This window comes from Corvus cornix, chromosome 8 (genome assembly GCF_000738735.6).
Source record: "Corvus cornix cornix isolate S_Up_H32 chromosome 8, ASM73873v5, whole genome shotgun sequence".
Classification (NCBI taxonomy): domain Eukaryota; kingdom Metazoa; phylum Chordata; class Aves; order Passeriformes; family Corvidae; genus Corvus; species Corvus cornix.
The window spans coordinates 22,682,133-22,702,358 of record NC_046338.1 but is presented as its reverse complement, the minus strand read 5'-3'; the positions used below and the strand labels follow the sequence as shown (position 1 = coordinate 22,702,358).

General features: G+C 37.1%; 1 protein-coding gene across 2 annotated transcripts in view; it reads right to left on the bottom strand.

Annotated features, from left to right (window-relative positions):
* The window catches only part of DENND1B (DENN domain containing 1B), a 153,702-nt gene that overhangs the window by 9,619 nt on the left and 123,857 nt on the right, over positions 1–20,226 (bottom strand). For both annotated transcript variants that reach the window (XM_039555816.1, XM_039555817.1), the window contains 5 exons: positions 16,445–16,485; positions 15,561–15,629; positions 13,342–13,398; positions 12,451–12,561; positions 283–362 (listed from right to left, as the gene is read on the bottom strand). In XM_039555816.1, coding sequence (XP_039411750.1) covers positions 283–362; positions 12,451–12,561; positions 13,342–13,398; positions 15,561–15,629; positions 16,445–16,485 — 358 coding nt within the window. The remainder of the gene's footprint in view (positions 1–282; positions 363–12,450; positions 12,562–13,341; positions 13,399–15,560; positions 15,630–16,444; positions 16,486–20,226) is intronic.

Sequence of the window (20,226 nt, the reverse complement as noted above, 5' to 3'; positions counted from 1 at the left end):
ATTTTGCTGTTTCTTTGTGTATGTAGTCTTTTTATCTGGAAGCTGTGAAGACTGAGGATTATGTCAAGCTCTTCTGGACACTATAAATAATGAAAAGATATAATAGCTTCTCCCTCATTTTAAAGCAGATTTAAATCCTAAACTACTTGACATCATCGAGATCAAGAATTAAGCTAGCAGCCTGGTCAGGACAAAAATGTGTCACTCAAACTCCACTTTGCTGAATAACACTTGTTACCTTCTCTCCTATACATATATAGCACATCCAAACAGGCTTCTTACTTGCTTGTTCTCTCAATTTCATCATCATCATCTTCATCCAAGGCAAAATCCTGGTTACTGAAGCGCTGGTTGAAACGAGTCTGGAGGAAGGACAATTAACATCATAATTTTGTTTATTTTTTCTAGTTCAGTTAGAGTTGGAGACCAGCTTACTTAGTTGGAGACCAGCTGCCACTTTATTCATTAAGGCTTCTTATGCACTTGATGAGGAAAACCACATATTGATCAAGTCTTGTAAAGGTTGTAACAAGTCCTTAAGCATCACCAATTAAAGAGAACCATTTCTCTTCATGGCCTATGGAGGGCCTCATTATTTATGCAAAGCCTGGAGTGCAATATTTATGCAAAGCATTGATTAGCAGAAGACTGGATATTGGAGGAAAAGCATCACTCAAGTCTACCAGCTACCCTTGAAAGCACATCACAAAAAGCACTGTGGTTTAGTACTTTCTGGCAGAAATATTTGCCAAGCTTTGGTTCATGTGGTCTATTGAGCATGAAGAAAAATGGATTTTTGAAGTAGCAAATACAAAGGAAATCAGGAGTCTCTTTACACTGCTATGGTTATGTTATGGTGCAGTACAGGACTGCAGAGGGGATAATATCCAGATCAGAAACTTTTCACTAAGAATGCCTTTGTGCAGGATAATTTACTGTGGATTACAGTTAACTCCAACCAAGTGCACACTCAGAGCACCCCATGAGGACTTTGCATGGAGGAGCTAGTGTGCTGTAAATTCACACACTTCTGTACAGAATACTCACTAACCTATTACATCACATTATTATTTAGCAAACAAAAATAAGCTAAAGAATTCCACAATAATCGGGAAAAACTCACTATCTTGGCCACAACATTTAAATCAGGAATTCTAGTTACTTGCACTTCACAAATGACTGTCTTCAGGACTATACATCTCTTACACTTGTTTTGTATCAAAAACCTGCAAAGTTTAACTATGCTGGCAATCAATGCACTCAAGAGATTGTGAACCCTGGATAACCACCCATAATTTAAAGACATATGGATGGAATTTGTACAGAGGGAAAACAGCGTTAGCTAACTTTGAGGAAAGTCATACACAAGTAAGAAGTGCTACTGCCCACATCTCATCATGCAATTCACCAAATGCCTACAACTGCAACAAGCCCCTGATGGGGAAGAAATATGGCCTTAATTTCAGACTACAAGGAGCTTGAACATCTTGTACTGTGAGGATTTCAGTATGTGACCTATTACAGAGGTCGTCAGTGGTTCTACAAATACAAGGACGCTCTCTGCAACTCTCTACCCCCCCTCCGTTATTTTCAAGAATGCCTCAGTATTCACTCTTTATAGACTGAGACATTTTTTCTTGTTCAACAAGAGAGAATTTAATTAAAGCAGCAAGTTTTGATAACACTTTCCACAGTTCTTTGCCCTCAAAGAGGAAACATATGGTTCTTAATGTGTTAAACCAAGTAGTAGTTGACAGAAAATGAGAGAATTATTAGAGTACTAAAACCCATCAAAGAACCCTAACTAAGATTCATATTGAGCAAAAAGTATAGGATGGAATACAGAGAAACATTTTTGTGAGTTGTTTGTGTCATTCCCATCACTGTTGCAATCTATCAATCATTCTCCTGCTTGTAACTAAAGGGAGGCGAGCCACTCTGTTAACTGACACTGGTGATTGGTTATCTTACTGATCCCTGTCACAACCACAGTCACTGGTTTTGGTTTAAAAGTTGCAGCTTTAAGTATTTATCTTCAATGGGAAAATGAAAATACTTTTTTTCTGTAACACTGGAAATTAACCACTTCCCCAAGAAAATTCTGATGTGGCATTCATTGTAATTCAAGCTCTAACCTGGAACTGGCTCCAGGAGGGCAAAACCCTGCCTGCCTCTCTCATTTTCTTCGAATTTGCATCAAAATTAGATGCTGCCATCACATTTACTTCTACTAACATAAATATGAGATTTTGCAGGGAAGAAGGTTCTTTAAGAATGTTGAGAAACTGCAGAAAACAAAATGGAAACTGACACTCGTTCATCTGTAGAGGAATTAACTCTGTCAATGGAATAAAATCCTACAAGATAACACCTGCTGATTTGTTGAAATAATAAATAATATTTCAAAGAGCACAGATACCAAGCTTCAAGAAAAAAAAGGGGAAAAAAGGAAAAAAAGTTGTGTGTTTGAGAAACAGGAGCAGAATAAAATTAATTAGAATCAGTAAACACCACAGGCATTGGCCTGTGGCCCTTCAGAACATCTATGAACAGTAATATGCAAGTGTGTTAGTGAAAGCAAGAATAATCATATAAAGGTACATAACAGAGAAGTTGGTGAACCTAAAACCTCTCCCCAAAACAAGAACTCCTATCTCCTCATGGTCAAACTCTTTGAAAAAATATTTTCGTTACCAATTTAAATGCTATGGGGTATATTATAAAACTATACAGGGAGAATTTCAACAGCTAAACCAAATAAAACGGGGTTTACATACAAAGGCGAAGATATGGGGGGAAGGCAAGGAAAGGAAAATATCTGGCTGTAAATAACAACCTTCTCCAGCATTTACAGCTCTCTGAGCTAACCACGGAGACAACAAGCAACACATGTTTTTGAATAGGTGACTTTCCTTTAAGAGTTGTAATAAAACTGACTGCAAGGGAGGGGTATGTCCAGACTACTTTGCAAAGAAAGAAAAAGAAAGAAAGAAACCTGTAATAAATTCCAAAAGGAGAGCCATAAAACTTTTTCAATGCTCCACTAGGCAAAGTGACAGAGTATGTGCACCTGCAAAAGCTGTCAGAGTCATTTAAGAAGGCCTTCCATTACTGACGTACCCTGCTGTTTGCAGTTATTTAAGCTTTTAATTTCTGTCTTTTCTGCATTTTGAAGTGTGTAACCTTTTTTATACCCCTTTATGAAAAAAGGACAGACTTCTGCTTCCTTCCTGATTAACATTCTAATAACAACCAGACCATTTAAATTTATTACCACAAGAAATGATAAGGCAGCAGTCCTTTCTTGCTGCACCAGAACTTTATAAAGTCTTAATAGACTGCTGTCATGTTTTTTCCAATAAAATAAAGGAACAAACTTCTTGAAAGTACCTGGTTGCTTTGCTTCTTCCAAACACTGCTTAGATAATAAATCTATTGCTTAATGTATTTATATCAAAACAAGAACAGGGATTCAACTTTCGCTGTTTCAAACTTCTCTCATCTTCCTGCACATGGCACCACAATAACTCATCTCTCACCTTGCTCAGAATATAAGAGCTGAGCACACTTAAAACACAAGCTCAGGCTCTCCACAAGTTGGTGTGAGGCTATACATCCTTTTTGTACTCATATACATATCTATCCTCTCTGGTTGCTGCCCTGCTACAAAATCTCCTTCTGCAAGTAGTTTGCAACCTATACAGACCTGAACCAATGCTGATCACTGAAATAAGAAAAAGGAGCTGACATAAATATGGGTAGAACCACATAAAGAGAGAGCCAGTCCTTAAATTGTCCTCTTCTGCTTGCTGCTAGCCTTACAAAATGTACTACTTTGGAATAAAAATGCCAAATACATGAATGCTAAAGGATTTAAATGTAAGATGGTTATATTCTTGATTGGGCAGGAAAGTCAATCTCTGAAATGTCAGCTTTTTATATAATGCCAGACCTTTCAGAAGTCCAGCTTTTGGTAATGAGTGCTTATTGATTGATACTAAGGCAGGAAGTTTAACAAGGCTGCTGCTATTAATTACACTCAAAGTGCAAAACAAATAATCTTTTGATAAATGGCAGCACAAATATAATTTCACATTTACTGGCTACTCAATACATCAACACATATAAATTTTCAAAAAACCAAAAATATATACTATGGTTTAAATCTATGAAGTACTGTTCCCTTTTTCTTAAAAATGTAGAGATTACTCATTCAGTATGAGAAAGCAAAATAAATACAAGCCCACTATTATTTATGATTCAGTATTTTATTTTACCCATCCTCCTCTCCAACCAAATCCCAGACACAATTATGGTTCCATCCAGTAGGGAAGCAAAAGATCTCTCAATCAGACCTTCCAGTAAAGCACGACCTGTCGCCTTCCTTTCCGGTTAAACGCTGTGACCTAAAGCCATGACTCACAAGAAGGTACTCCTCATTACGCTCCCCGAGAGCTGAGACTGATGGAAGAAGAAGGAAAGGAGAGATAGAAAAGAAGTACAGATTCTAAACAATAATGCTCTGATACCAGAACACTGTCCTGGATATAAATTAAACAGATACTACCAGAAATACGTGTATGGGCACAGTGCTTTGAAATGTCAAGTACACTTTAATGCCACAGAGATCTCCACTGACTATTGTAAAGTTATAGGAAACCCTCATATCTGTGCTGAGGCAGGATTTATTATAAGTAAGGATGATAAATTTGTTGAGATACTTAAGTCATGGATAGCACATGGTAATTACTTTTGTTCTGAATTACTGTGGTGAAAAATGAACAAGCTCTCAGCTCCCTGCCATTTATGCATGCTAGCCTCCTGAACATCATTCAGGTATCATTTGAGAATTTTGCAATGCTGCTTTTCCTTTCTAACAATTAATCATGCTTCTGCAAATATTTTTTCAAAAATAGTTATGTTTTGCTCCAAAACAACAAGCAACCTTCCATTTTCCCTGAGGAATCGCAGACCCTTTTTTCCTCAGGAAGCTTGAGCCCCCCCAAATCAGTCTGAGGTCCCACATTGCCCAGAGGGAGGCATCACCTCCCAACAGCCAGACCCTGCTTTTCTCAATGGCACTGAGGCTATTCTTAGGAAAGCCTCCCGTTTTCAGCTGATGATGCACTGTGGCACCATGCCACACACCATTCTAGCTGCAAGGAGTGCACCATCCAAAGGCAGCCTGGCTCCACTTTATTGGCAACAAGCAGAAGTGTTAGTCTTTTAAAATAGGACGTGGAGATTTGCAGTGCCATTTGCAACAACTAAAGCCAGCAGCTCATTTTTTTAGTGGATGATTTTAAAAATCAGACTCACCCGGCAGAATTTCCAGTTACAAAGATGGAGAAATGTATCACTTATTTTCCCTTTTTTGACGGTTATTAATGTCCTAATGTACACTCAATGATTAGATGGAAGGAAAATTATAGAATGGAGGGTTGAGGGGGTCACAGTGGACACAGGAGCAGGAAGGTAAGGGAGTGTGTCAGGAAAGAAAAACTAATGAGTGTCCATATGCACACAGCCACATGAATGTTTATATGAACAAAACCAGAAAAGGGAACACAGGTTTGAGGTAGCAGGAAAGCCAAGAGACCTGGAAGTAACTCAGGTGCACAATGTGTGACTTTAGTAACAAGAACAGCTGTAAATCCAGTTTATTTGGTTGGAACACGCTGCCTGATACAATTCCTAAGCAGATAAAAGAGAGATGACTGGTTAAATTGATCTTTTGGGTAAAATGTGCATTATACCCTCCATCAGCAGAACTATCTCATGGTACAATCACTGCTGAGAGCACTGTTTGCTGATCATGTGTGACTTTCTCAGAGGAAAACTTATCAAAAATACGTACACTGGAATGTACAATGTGGATGTGATCGTAAACACAAACATCCCGTGCCTCCCGACTTCAGCAGCGCTGGATCCTGTCCATCAGACCAATGCACTGTGGAAGAACCTATCTGAATGAAGCTTGAAAACACTACCCACATTTTCAAGGAAAGAAAGACTGTGCCTTAGAAATAGAAATACTGACTCCAAGCACATTTCTACTCTGCCTGGGCATTCCAAACAGAAGAATTACCAAGGAGGAGTCCCTCCTCCTGTCTGACACCAGTAGGAGTCGTCTGCTCAACAAATAAGGTCTTTCTCTGCAAGGTGCTGTGGAATCTGCCTGGCACTTGGAGTTGGATGTTACTAATTTCAGCTATTTTAGGGCCCAAATTAGGCAATTAGCAGCAAGACAGAGGCATCATCAGGATGCAGTCAAGACTAGGTGCGCTGAGCTGCCCTTTGGTCATGCCCCTCTCTCCATTTACTGCAGAAAGAGCCTAAGGCAGCACTGCTGCTAACTTCAGCATTTCAGAGGTATCTAAAATTAGAAAGGCTGAATCTGGACTCTCACATTCAGAGATGCTGAGATCCCTGCAGGAAAAGATCTTCCTGTTTCTTCTACTCCCTACTTTTGCCCCCAGACAAACTTTTTTTCTTTAATTGAACTTTTTTTTTTTTTTTTTTTCATTCTTAGGCACAGGAATACAGAGAGGAAGAAAACATTAGGGAACATAGAGTACTAGAGATGAAGTTTTAGATGTAAAGTGGTGCTCTTCAAACTTTCAAGCCAGAAGGCAAAAGCAACACGGAAGTTGGGACGCAGGTTCCAACCATTATCTGATGCTCCCTGCTTTAGCGGAGCAAAAATATGACTCATGGAAGACACAAGATACACAGCAAATGAAAGTAAAAGATACCACTGTTACATTAAGATATCAATAAATTCTCCTGATGAAAAAATTAATCTGGTTATTTCAATTAGCTACTAAGGACAGAAAGGTACACTCAGTTTTGAAGATACTTTGCGAGACAGCATTTTTCTTTGAGATGCTTCAGCAAAAGGAAACAGTGACAGACATGCCAATATGGTTCATTTTTTTGCAGAAGAAAGACCCTCAGAAAGGCTGCCTTTCTATTTATTAAAAAACTTCAAGAGGGAGCAACAACAGCCAAGAAAAGCATCTGCAAACTTTTTGCTTGTATATAAATTTTTTTCTTTCAGTAAGATAAATCAGAGGCAGATATGCTGATGACCTCCCCCTGAAAACCCAAGCATTCCACAGGGTAACAAAAAATTCCAGAGCAATTTCCTGACCATTACCCCATGTATTTTTTTTCTTAAATTAAATTGGAATCATGGTAATTAGTGAAGAGATTTCTCAAGTGATTTTTACAGCAAAACTCCAAGACAGGCAGCCACAAGGCTGACACTGGTTTATGAGTGCAGAACAAACAGCACAATTCTGCTGAGAACAGTCACTGTCACTATTTAGTGGGAAGCAGGGGCAGGTTTGAGCAATCTTGTAATTATACCTCTACTTTAGAGCTTCTATTTCCTAATCCTGAAAATAGTATCATGCATGACCTATGAAAGCATCTAAATGCTTAATTTGCACAAAATCCAGAGACAATTTCACTTAGCACAAATAAAGGAAGTACCCCTCGATTCGTAAGAGGTCTTCATTGTACCAAGCAAGGCTCGCACAGGCAGAGGGTCCTGGTACGCCCTGCCGCTTCAGAAAGGAAGCGGAACCACCAGAGGGCACTCTCGTAATCTGCAATTTGAATTTTGGCTGCCTAGCTTTTTCATTTTTAATTAAAAGGAAATCTGACTGTTTTGCAGAATGAAGAGATCTTACTTGACACAGCAAGACAAAAGATTTTTCTCCAAATTAAAGGAAGCTAATGATATCTACAATATTTTCACATTACACCACATTAGCTAAAGAAACAGAATTTACTGATCAACCAATGCTTATTTCAAAACTGTGTTTTACAGAAGCAAAACATGATTTATATTAAAAACTAGCTCTTACTGCTTATAACATCTTTCAATTTATAATATTTTAGTCAATGAGGGTAGAAGACACCTCCAGCAACAGAACCAGTGTTATATGTGGTTGGTGAGCATAGATGTGATCTCAAGCACATTGTCTGAATACAAATACAGGTAAATGTCCTTAATCAGATTTATGTTTCTGAAATCATTGAGGGGCTGACTGCGGATATTTTTTCTAGAAGATATTCAGTCATCTTACACAGAATATGTACATTCAGCACTGCATTATCACTGCATTATCACAGTCTCCTCTCTTATTTTTCTGGGGAAAAAAAAAAGGAGTCTTCCGAATAGCCCACTCTCACCACCTTTTCCAGGTTAGGAGGGTAATCAGTTACTAGAAGTCCTTTGTAGCTAATGATTATGTCATTTATTTCACTGGCCATTGTAGGGATATTGATAAATGGGGCACTCCTGAAGGTAAGGTTATTCTGAGCACATCCTCCTGCCTGACACTTGCTGTCTTTGTTGAACAGATGCCAAGCACACCTACTGCAAGCTGAATTATATATTGTATAGTCTCTAGGACATACTTCAACAAAAGTGAAAAAGCTCCATTTGCAACATGCCTTACAAAAAAAAAAAAAAAAGAAAAAAAAAAGACAAAACCAAAACTCTCTTCTGTTTGCGACCACCAAGAAAAAAGTTTAGTCTAACTTGGTTTTTACTACCTTATACAAAAGTGTTTTAAAAAACCTTCTTAGACACTGTATTTGGAATCTGCAAAGTCATGGTGAGTAGTTCGTACTTGGTACCTTCGATATAGGAACATTAAAGCAGTGCTAACACAGTGATTGCTAAATCTACCCTTAGAATCCACATGCCCATTTCCATTACAGAAGGAAGGTAGTAGGTGCCTAAAGGTACAGGTACTATGTACATTTTCTTAGAGACCGTGGGACACTGCTAACTTACTAACTGCAAAGTGAACTGGTAGCTCTTGTTTGCTATTCTGCTAATCTTCCAGAGTGTTTTATTTGCCATGAAATACATTATGATTGTTGATATCCTGACATAGTCCATTTTCAATAAACTACCCTAACACCTGATATAACAGTAAAATTACAAAGATCATATTCATGAAATCAAACAGATCTTCTTGGCATTCTAACCAGGATCATAATAAACATGCTCCCTTTTTCATTATATATTAATTTGAAACAATTTTACAGAGCTTCTGCTGCATTTAGGTCCCTGTGCACCCAGAAATCTGCATTACCTGGGAGCATATAATGGAACAGAATTAAAACAGATTATGCAAAAACTGAATGCTCCATAGTCTAAGACATGCCCTGCTGTACCCCACTCATCAACAGTTAAAGGAACTCAGCAGTATCATTCACAAGATACTGCAAACAGAGTCTAAGCAATCTCATGCTTCCATTAATTTTTATTTCAAAAATTTTAGCTGGTGATTTCTTGTGCCTTCTACATTGCTAATTAAAGTAAGAGATGAAACATACCCGAGACACATTATTAGCTCTAGGCATGAAACAGTTAACAGCAGTACACATGCCAAGGTTTTAATAAGGCTTAACAATAAAAAGCTTCAATCCTCCACTTTCACTAGATTTTGTTGTTGTGGTTTTCCCTTGCTTAGGGCAATCCATCTGTTAATGTTGACTTGCAATACAGTTAAGCTCACACATGTCTGAGGAGCCTACAACAGCGAACCTAAGCAGGAGCAAGCTCAGATGAATATTGCAGAGAGGAAGGGCTCGTCTCGGGCACGGATTCATTGTGCGCACACGGGCGCGCACACGGGCACGTACCAGTGCACTCCCCTCAGCTCCTCTCAGGAAACACTTTCAAAATGCAAATTACAGCAGGGCAAGCCGATCGCTTCAGTTTGCAATAAGGCATTTAATTATTTATCCTCTGGTTAGTTTATGACAGCTATTTTAGATGCTATAATTTTAGGTTTTTTTATTTACTGCTGATTTTTTTAAAGTCTATTGCCAATCTGGAAAAGAAAAAATACAATAAAGCCACTATGACAGCAGTGATAAAGATTAGTAAATATTCATTGTTAAAAATGGCTCTGCACTGTGACCAGTGCTGGTATTCTCCCTGGGCCAAACTGGCTGTGTTTTCAATAAAACCAGAGAAGTATCCTTTCCCTTGAGCCCTGTTAGGCTGAGGCTGCAGTTGGAACTGTCATCCTCACACAAAAGCAAAGGGGCTGGGTTTTACAAACGCAAAGCCTAATTGGGAGATCTTCATGGCTGTACCCTTGACATTTATTAAAGCCTCATCAACAAAACAGGAAATAACCGTACTAATTAGCAGACCCATATACAAACTCCTGTTGGTTGGGGTAAAAGTGGATTCACTTCCTATTGTAAAGGAAACGTCCTCTCAGACCCCCAAATCCTGTTATGAACTGATTTTTAAAATGATCTTTCTCAGTAAAGCAAACTTTCATATCATACATAACTTTTCGAAGCAGATGTTTTACAGCATCTCAGGCAACTCTCAGTATTTAACTGTTTCTAAGAAGTGGAGAAGGAAAAGCTCAATGCATATATCTAAAATGACATAAAATATGACACAAAATTCTTTGTATTTACGATTTTCTAAATGTTTCAGTAGGGAAGAGATAGTAATAAAGTGCAAAGGTGCCTCTTTTTTGGAAGCAGGATGACCATTAAGAGAAATCTCTCTCTCTTGTTCATTGTTTATCTAGGTTTGGGTGAGTATTTCAGTACACCAGCATAACGACTTTATCAATATCTGGTCCTTACTTTAAATATGTATCAAATTGCCTGAACTCCACATTAGCACTATCCTTATACTGATACAGCCACTGGTGGAGATCATTTTAGAAATCTGGGTGGAGAGCCTCATTTGCAGGATAAGGAATACCAGAAAAAGGATTAGACCTGACAATAACAGCACCCTGAATTTCACTTCTTTTAAACAGCAGATTCACTACTAGATCAAACAGTCTCTCTCATATGCATGCATTGAATACAAAATATATATTTTTTATTTGGATGTAAACTTTAAAATCACCACTTATAAAGAAAGAATTTATGTTATCGTATTCAAACACCAAGACCAAAAATAAAAACAAGAGTAGCAACAGCAAACCATTATTTTTCAGAAATCTTTTGGTTTATTTGCTCCTGGGGAGGAGGAAGAAGGAAGTGGCATGAGTGAGAGGTGAAGGAGTTCTTGGAGAGCAATCCCCATGTGCTCCTTCCTGCCCACTAGGTTCATGTGACGTCTGGGACAAGAGCTGGTTTTCAGCAGGGCAGTGCTGTGGGGCTCTCAGTTCCCAGCTTTGCTGGTAAATACACCCTACACAAACATGTGTATATGTCCATGTGCATACACATCCCTTAACACACGTGTGTATGGATGCATGTAAACAAAGCCAGGCACACATCTGCACTCCTGCCTTGTTTGCAAAGCTAAAAGACAACTGGAGAAACAGCAATGATTACAGGATTTAGCACTGTACAGCTGCACGAACACAAAACCACAGAGAAGTTCAATTGTTCTGTCTGAACACATGCCTTCAAGAGAACCCTTTAATTGTACCAAGGTGAATTATATTCCTTTGTATCCCTAGACTCCTGCACACAACAATAGGCAGCACTACCATATCAGCGAAGCAGAAAGTCTTTGTATTATTTATAACCCTACTAAAAATAACTTAATACTAATGTACAATCTCATCATCATTTAGCAACCATCTGCATCAGTTCAATGTCGTATTTCAGAAACTTTATATTCATATTGCAATATCTAGAGGGGAAAAAAAAATGTTGTTAGAGCAACTGTGCTGAATTTATATACTTAATTCTCATATTAGGAAGATACGGGCATTAAAAATCCACATATATTAAAAACATGCAATAACAATATAATGTAAAAATAAATACCCATACATTAAAAATATGTACATATGCAAGTAAATATCTGCAGAAAAAAAAGTGTTAGAAAAACTACTTTGTTGATATTTTTGACATAAAACTGTCAAAATGAATCCAAAAACATTAAAACACTTGCCAAAGTTGAGACACTACACCTGTTACTTCAAATCTAGACTAGAAAGGATTAGAGAACAAAAGCCAAGACATTGGCACTGCATTAACTAGTTGACTTATTAATAAAATAATAAATCATAACTATCTGAGCAAGGTTAAAGGCCATGTGACTGCCAAAACAATTTATTAGAAACACTAAATTATTATGCCTTACCATAAGAAACTAAAAAAGATAGCTTAATACAGATCTGTGAATAGATCAGAATGTATTTTTGTGAGAAGCCTTTCTCAAAACTGGAATTTAAGAATTAAATCTCAGATCCATACTTACAGATCTCCTGTTCTTTCCCCTTGCAACAGGGTTGAAATACAAATAGCATTTTTTTTCTCCATACAAGCAGTGTAGCAGTACTTCTATAAACATAGCCTTTTAATCACACTATCCAAACACAGACAGGAAAATCTTCTTGGAAACAGATTCACCAACACACTACTGTAAGCAGCAAAAAATTTTCCCTATATGTATGTGAATACAAACAGAAGTTTCAGGTGTCTTACCTGTGCCAGCCTTCGTTTTTCTGAGCTTGTTCTTTTGTCATAATGCGATGTGTAGACAGGAACAGTCTGTACTGCACCAGCACTGCAAGTTCCATACTCTTCCTCACTCTCCTATGCAACAAAACAGATTAAAAGTCCTTTATTTATAATCATTATCTGCAAACATACCCTCCATATTATGCATGCAGAATGCATTTAAAATTATCTTGCCACAATCTATTGTGATGAAAATACCATCTGTAGTAAGAAAATCAAATTTAGCTTTTCAAAACACTGGATTACCAACATGATCATTTAAAAGTTGAATTGCTCAAAAGCTTTTGAAATTTTTCTTGAAATAGCATAATAGGTATCCAAAAAATGGTTCCTTCCCTGTACAGAAAAATCTTACATGGAAGCAAAATCCCTAATGGGAAAAGCAGCTGTAAAATGCCTAAACCATCTTTTCCGATAGTTTGTGATGTTGCTTTTGCAAAATGAAACTATTCATTCCTCTTGAAACACTGCTATTGAACTAAAACCGGACAACTGCACCTCCTGAAATACACTGTACTGCAAGACTCTCCCTTCTCAAATTCTCAGCTTGAAGCAAAGGCTTCAATTGTGATATCAAAGCAATCAACTTTATGAAAACATACATCCTCTTAATGTATCTTTGAAGACCTCTGTTGTTCTATGATAAAATATGCAAACAATAAAGAGATTATTCAGTGGATGCATAGAATGACAGATAGTTGCCAGAGGGCTCGTTATGAAAAATGTATTGTTGAACAAAGGGCTAAGCATATTTCAAAAGTCATTAAAAACACAAATCTCATGTGATTTGTAAAGTATAAGCTTCAAACTGATACAGGAAGCAGTGTAAGAAAGTAAATAAAGTGTACTACGTACCTTGTGTTTTAACTTATTCTTCACTTCTTTTATTCCTTGCCTTGCCTGGTTTTTTGCCTGGAGAAATAAAAGGACTTAAGTTGCTCAGCAAGACACTGGCTGGAGTCACAGAACATGCCTTATGATGCCATACTTATTTTGCCTTTTTTTGAAACACCTGGTGATATAAAGAAGGGCAATAACCTTTATCACAAATTTCAAACATGCACTGTCACTGTATTTTCCATATTCATGCTTTGTCCATCTATTTAAGGATTTTTTACAGTATGTGCATGCCAATGCTGTGAAAACACACTAAAAATTCTCCATTATTACTAGGGACAGGCTAAGAATGGTCATATACACATCACTCCTTTATTTGAAATGCTCCTTTAGATTTGAAAGGGTATTTTAGCAATAAAGCATGTTGAAAAAATGTTCAGATTTTTAAGATGACTGCTAGAGTGTTCCAGTCTGGCAACTTGCAGGGCAACATCAATCTTAAGAGAAATGAAGTGATTTCATATGCAGATGGAGATTTTGCCCAGTGTTGCTGAACAGCACAGTGCTGCTATTTAGGGGAGAATTCTGAATGCATTAAAAGAGGCAGACAAGAATCATTGTTGCATAGAAAACAGCCAAGAATATTCTTCAATACAGAAAGGAATTAACAATATGGAATACTATGTTATGCTAAAAACAATGAGGGGGGGGAGAGAGAGAGAGAGAGAGAGAGAGAGAAGGGGGGAGAAGGAAAAAAATAAAAATGGGGGTACAACACCAAAAACCCTAACAGAAAAAAAGATGTCTTTCCTACACAAATATGGGGGAAAACTACAAAAGTTTTCAAGGTTGTCTTGAAAACAGGACTTTTAAAATACATTCAAGGGCATACATATCTGAAAACTATCTATTTTTCTGTGGTTTTCTGTACGTGGCAATTCAGGAAAAAAAAATCATTTTCTTGAATCAAGAGGTCACAGAGTCTTTTTTGATCCTTAAATCATACATCCATAGGCTCAGCAACAGCACCATGGGGTGCCATGTACCAGATGCTAACCTGAAAGCCACTTTAAACTTTCCAGATCCTGCTCACAGCATTTGGATGAATTTCTGAGTGCTTTGTTCTAACTCTGAGGGATGGTCCCGACAACATTACTCAAAGCTCCCAACCAGTTATGTGACAATTAAGAAATGCATATTGCAGTCCTCTAGTACTAGGCTCCATAAAGGCAACAATGTAAGAAATTAAATGGGGTATAAATCTGGATACCACGTACACACAGATCCTCAAGAATTTACTGGAGTTTCCTGGCATACACAGAAGTTCACTTTGAAGAACCTTTACTATCAAGGGCATAATTATCAAAATTGAAGGCTGGAGAAGTCCATGTAACCACAGTCTAAGACAATGCAATTGAAGAAGAATAATTTGCAGATGAATCATTTTTTAATTATAAATGAGTCTATGAATATGAAGTATATTTATTTACCTGTTTCTCTCCACGACTGCCGTGTTTTTCAAGTGATGTAAAATTTAAAATTCTGTTTGAAAACTTTACTTAAAATACTCTAGCACAGACTGATTTACTGATCTATTCAAGACTATTTATAATGCATCCAGCTAGTGAAACATTTGGAAAAGCAAAAAGGAAGCCAAAAGTCTTTTCCCATATATTATAAAAGCAACCTTAAAATACTTCTCACTTCATTTTTTTCTATTGCAGTTTTACCATACTGCATAATACAGTATAATCTCACATGCTTCATGGGTTAGGCAGTCTTCGAAAACAAGATCTTTCAAGATGAGAAGTATAAGCATTAAACCCAGTTAAACATGAGTATTCCAATACCATCTTTAAAGGAGCAGATGATTTGCTGCACACTTTACTGAATCTTTACCACATCTCAATAATGCAGCACTTACTGCCAAAGTGAAATTACAGCTGTGTATCAAATACCTAAATGATATTCAAATAAGCTTCTAGTGTGTAAACCAGCACTCTGATGCTTTGAGAAAGTTTGTTTTTATGTACAAGCTATGTAGAAGAGTCTGAATCAACTATAAATCCTAGTGCTATATGAGAAAACAAATTAAGGTAAACACTTTCTACAGGCTGAAGTGCTTTTCTGCAATTTATTTATAAAATGTTGAGGTTTTTCAGCATTCAGGGAGAATGAGAGGTAGTAGGAAATTGCAGTATTTTTATGTATTATTTATTTGAAAGAGATGATCTTACAAATTTATATGCTGTTTTTACAGCCGGAGTGGCTTTGGTCATCGCTGTGTTGATCAGTGCACTGCCTTTCTGAAATACACAAAAAATATATTTCAGTAACATTGCAACACAAGGCAAACCTTAAGAAAACAGCAAGGAAAAATGAACAGTGTGCTGTGAAGAAGTAACAACCTTCCCTTGAAATGGGTAAGAGCAAGCACAGCTGTGTTTCCTCCCCAACCTGCTGTCTGCAGCTACACAAGGGTTACAGTATGTCATTCCACAGCTGACACATTTATCAAGGCACTCCAACAGAATGATGGATTTTTGGTCTTCATTCACTGTTACCATTACAAAATCAATTCAGAAGTTAAGGCTATTTTTCATGTGTTCCTATCATATTTATTATGCAACTAAAAAATACTTTGACCTGACAGGAAGTACTATCTCATTTAATCACACAAGAATTCTCTTAATCTAAAATAATATATTTTACTAATGCTGCAGAATTACAAGGTTATACCAAGAGTCTTCTGCTAGCCAAATTGTACAAATCTGTATTAACAAAATTGCTATTTACTAGAAGTGATAAGCTTCATATCAAATTGTCACACCTAATTCAGAGTTATGGAATGTAACATGATACAGAAAGCAGTGAAATCTTTGACTATACAGACATAAAAACCTTATGCATTTTGGCATTTGTTTTGTGAATGGGAATTTTTTTTTTAAATCTTCAATAAAAAAATTCACAAAATTACTGCATATACTATAGACTTGGTATTTCTTGTAGAATGTACTTACATTTTTCTCACAAATGAACAAACTTTTACATAGAAGTAAGGAAAAGGATGGAGACTTAAAAGGACAGGGTGGCCAGTATAATTACTTAACCAAGTTTATACCTTCACTGTGTGCATCCACTGCTGGTAAGATCTTGAATTCCCTGAAAGAGAAATGTCAAATATAACACAATCAAACATACATTCAACATTTTAAATGTTGCAACCCTCTTCATTACCCGAATAAAAAATGTACTTAGAGTATTACTTATTCAATTAATCCTTTCCAGGTAGACAAGGAATGTGAAGATAAGAATATGCATACACTAAGAAAGAAATCTAGGAATCTCTTATTGCTTGTTTTCTGTTTCCTTTGTAAAAGCTTATGTCTTCACCACACAGTTTTTAATTCCAATTGAGGCAGAAAGATGAATTAAAACTATGATAAGGCAACACACTCCTAGAAAGTATAAAAAGCAAAATACTAACTCAAAGGAAAGAATAATATATTAACTGCATTCAAGCATAATGATCCCTCTGGACAAACTTTTAAACACAACAATGACATGGACTGCAGAAGGTACCATCCCAAGGAAAAGGGACATGAGAAAAGTCTAAGGGTTATGGCACAACTATGCATTCCTGTGCAGAAAAAATCCTTTTAAATTATTAACTGTATCTACTTTCTTTCACAGAGAAAAACCTCTAAAGGCAAGTGAGAGCTACTGACTTCTGTAGGACCACCGAGGACTGAACTGGCCACAAGGGACCACATTAAATTCTACTTGATGAAGAAGTCAATACTACTTCCCAAAGGTGCTTCAGCTGAACAACAAAGATGAGGTCCATGATCCCTGAGAAAGTTTTAGAGTACATCAGTCACTTGAATACTCCAGTACTGTGAGCTGCTACTGACCCCATACAAGACATTCACTTTGACAAGACTGCTCCAGTTTCAGAGTTTGACCATTTTGAAAGGACCATACTGATATAACTACAGACTTTTAACAGGAGCTCTCAAAACTCCTCGGGTGTTACAATAATCCATTAACTAAGGCCTGGATAGAATTATTCCATTGGCTAATGAAAGCCAAAATACTCTCCTAGAACATTTTCATGAACTAACTGGATCATTGGAAAAGATATTCCCAATTTCCAAAATGAGGTGAAGAAACATGAACTGTTTAGACTCATATAAGGCACTTTCACCCATCCCACTCAATTTTTACAAGCAATTTTGAGACAGCCAGACTCTCAGGAATCATGGCACAAGTGAAAGCAGTGCTTTCTTAGAGAGGAGAGACCCTCATGACGATTATGATCCCATCTCCATTAAGAACAGCAAAGAGCAACCGAAAGCAAAACCAACTCTTTTTTCACTTCTTTGATCGGGCTCCCTAGAACTTTCAGAGAAGGAAGCATGCAAATAACATGTATAAGGTGAAATTTAACCACTACTGGGGTGTTAGGGATATTGCATGAACAATAAATACTTTCTTTAACACAACATTTCATAACTTCAGTTCCTGTCAACAATGTTCATAGATCACCTGTCTTGTAGTGTACTCAATAGTGACTCTTTCCACATCTGAGCTTTCTCTGTCACAGCCTGACTAGATTAATAGAAACAGTAAATGGGATCACAGCAAATGGCCAAGTTTAATGGTCATCTACTTACGTAGAGAGACTTCAGGGAAGGAAATCAAGGAAACTGATAAATACTCATCTACAGAGACAGCCATGCTAACACTGCATACCCTCAGCTAGAGCCAAACCTCCTGCAACTCTAGCAAAAAAATCTCATTCCTTAAAATGAATTATCATTACAAGGGAGTTTCAAATGTTTTTATTTTTTCGGTTTTCTTTCTATTAGCACCAGTGATATTAGACCACCAGGAAAAAATTACTGCTGTAGCAAAATTCGTGTAATTAAAAATTCATTAACATATTCTACAAGAAATCTGAGTGCTAAACCAATACATCATTATATTCTTGTATTGAAACTTACATAAAACTCTTGAGAACTAATATGTCCATAGAATAAAATGTAAGAGAAAATAAAATTTTAATTATAAAGTGCAAACTGTAATGAAGATGTCTCACAAATTTATTTGCAGATGCAGACACACAATTTTTTGACCACTATTTCTTTTAAAGGAAATCATAAAAAATAATGAAATTTAAGCTTTGTTCTTCAATTTTCAGTTTAATTTTCTTTCCTGGTTTAGTTAAACTTGCATATGTAGAAAAAGGTGAATTTAAAAAGAGATTACTTAAAGAAACACTTTCCATTTGATTCAGTAGTTTTTAAATTGTACTTTCCACACTAAGAATGTGTTCACCTGTCCTTTTAATGGCTTGTAGCTAACACTAACTTTCTGTGACTTTTCTGAAATCTGGGTTTCACCTGTTCTTTTCAAACCTTGGGCTTCCCGATAAAGTTGACGGGAGTTAAGTCCGCAAAGAGATCATAGTTCTACCCCATTAGCGTCACAAAATGTCACCTTCAATTGCACACATATTGTTAGCCCTGCACTTCATAACAATAATGAGACAGCAGTTATGTAAATACTGAGTATGTGCCCTAAGCAATTTGTCCACAGCCTGGCAAGATCAGCTTGTCTGACTTGAAAAGTACACAGGCAGTGCAAGCCAGCCCAGCACCGCCAGCAGAGCTGAGTCCCTCCTGAGCAGAGCCAGGTGAGACACGGTTCACAGCCTGCCAGAGCACAGCCAAGAAACAAGCTTTATCTAACTTCTGTTGCAGTTTTATTGCAGCCTCCTGACCCCTAACTGCAGTCAGCAAATGAGCTCTGAATACTGACAGCACCTATCTGAATAATGGATGCTCGAGGTCTCAAATCGGTTTACAGAGCAGCATAACTAACCCTAAAAAGGCAGGGAAGATGTAAATCTCTGTAGAACTAACTACACCTTAATCAAGAAACAAAACCACAAATTATGTGCTAGATCCTAGCACAAGACACAGAAGGCAGGAGAAGGCAGTGAAAATCTTGAACAAAAGGAATTATGCAATTTTGAGTACAAAAAATTTACTTTTTTAGAAGGTGCAGATGGCACAGCAGCACTTGATAGTTTCTCTGTGGGGGCCAAATCCTCTCCTTGATGTGTCCCATTCAAGGACAGTCTTGCAAAGGAAGCCCATCCAAAGCTGCCAGCTGCAGCTCAGTGGATTTGTTCAAATCACATAAGCTCCATCTACTGAGGAAGCTTCTACACGACTTTCAAGATTGACCATAAAATAGTATTTGTGCTGTCATGCATATTTTGAGCCCATCTTTTGATACCATCTCTTACACCTGTGCTGCTTTTGGCTGCAGTAGAGTGAGCAGCTGAGTGGTGGTGGGTTTAAAATATGACAACACCTGAAATAACAATACACCTATCCTAAATGTTTAACATGAAACAACTCCATAATACTGTAAAAATCAGCACTGGATGCAGGATGCCCTCTTCCATTTGGGTTAGCTGATGTGAAAAGTGTTGTAACAATTGTCAGTGAACACAACCGAGGCAAATAACATGAGGAATAATATTTCTGTTTATGAAGAAGATAAATTTCCGAGTCCCTTCTCAGATCATATATAAAAGTGAAAAAAAACTTTCCCTTTTTTAGAGTAATACATTCACTGAAGAAAGCAGATTTCTCTTAACATTCATTCTTAAAGCACTTTGATTTTTACACTGCAGAAATAAGTAGATAAGAAAAGAAAATGAAGTGTTTATGGAAAATGTAATTATCTAGAAGTGAAGCAGCACAAATGTCAAAATGATTTTAAAAATACAGTTTACACAGAATGCATCATATTATATAAATATGCAGTTAAAAATGTAAACACTATAGTGATATCTCACCCTATACTGAAATCTAAGTATTATTTTAC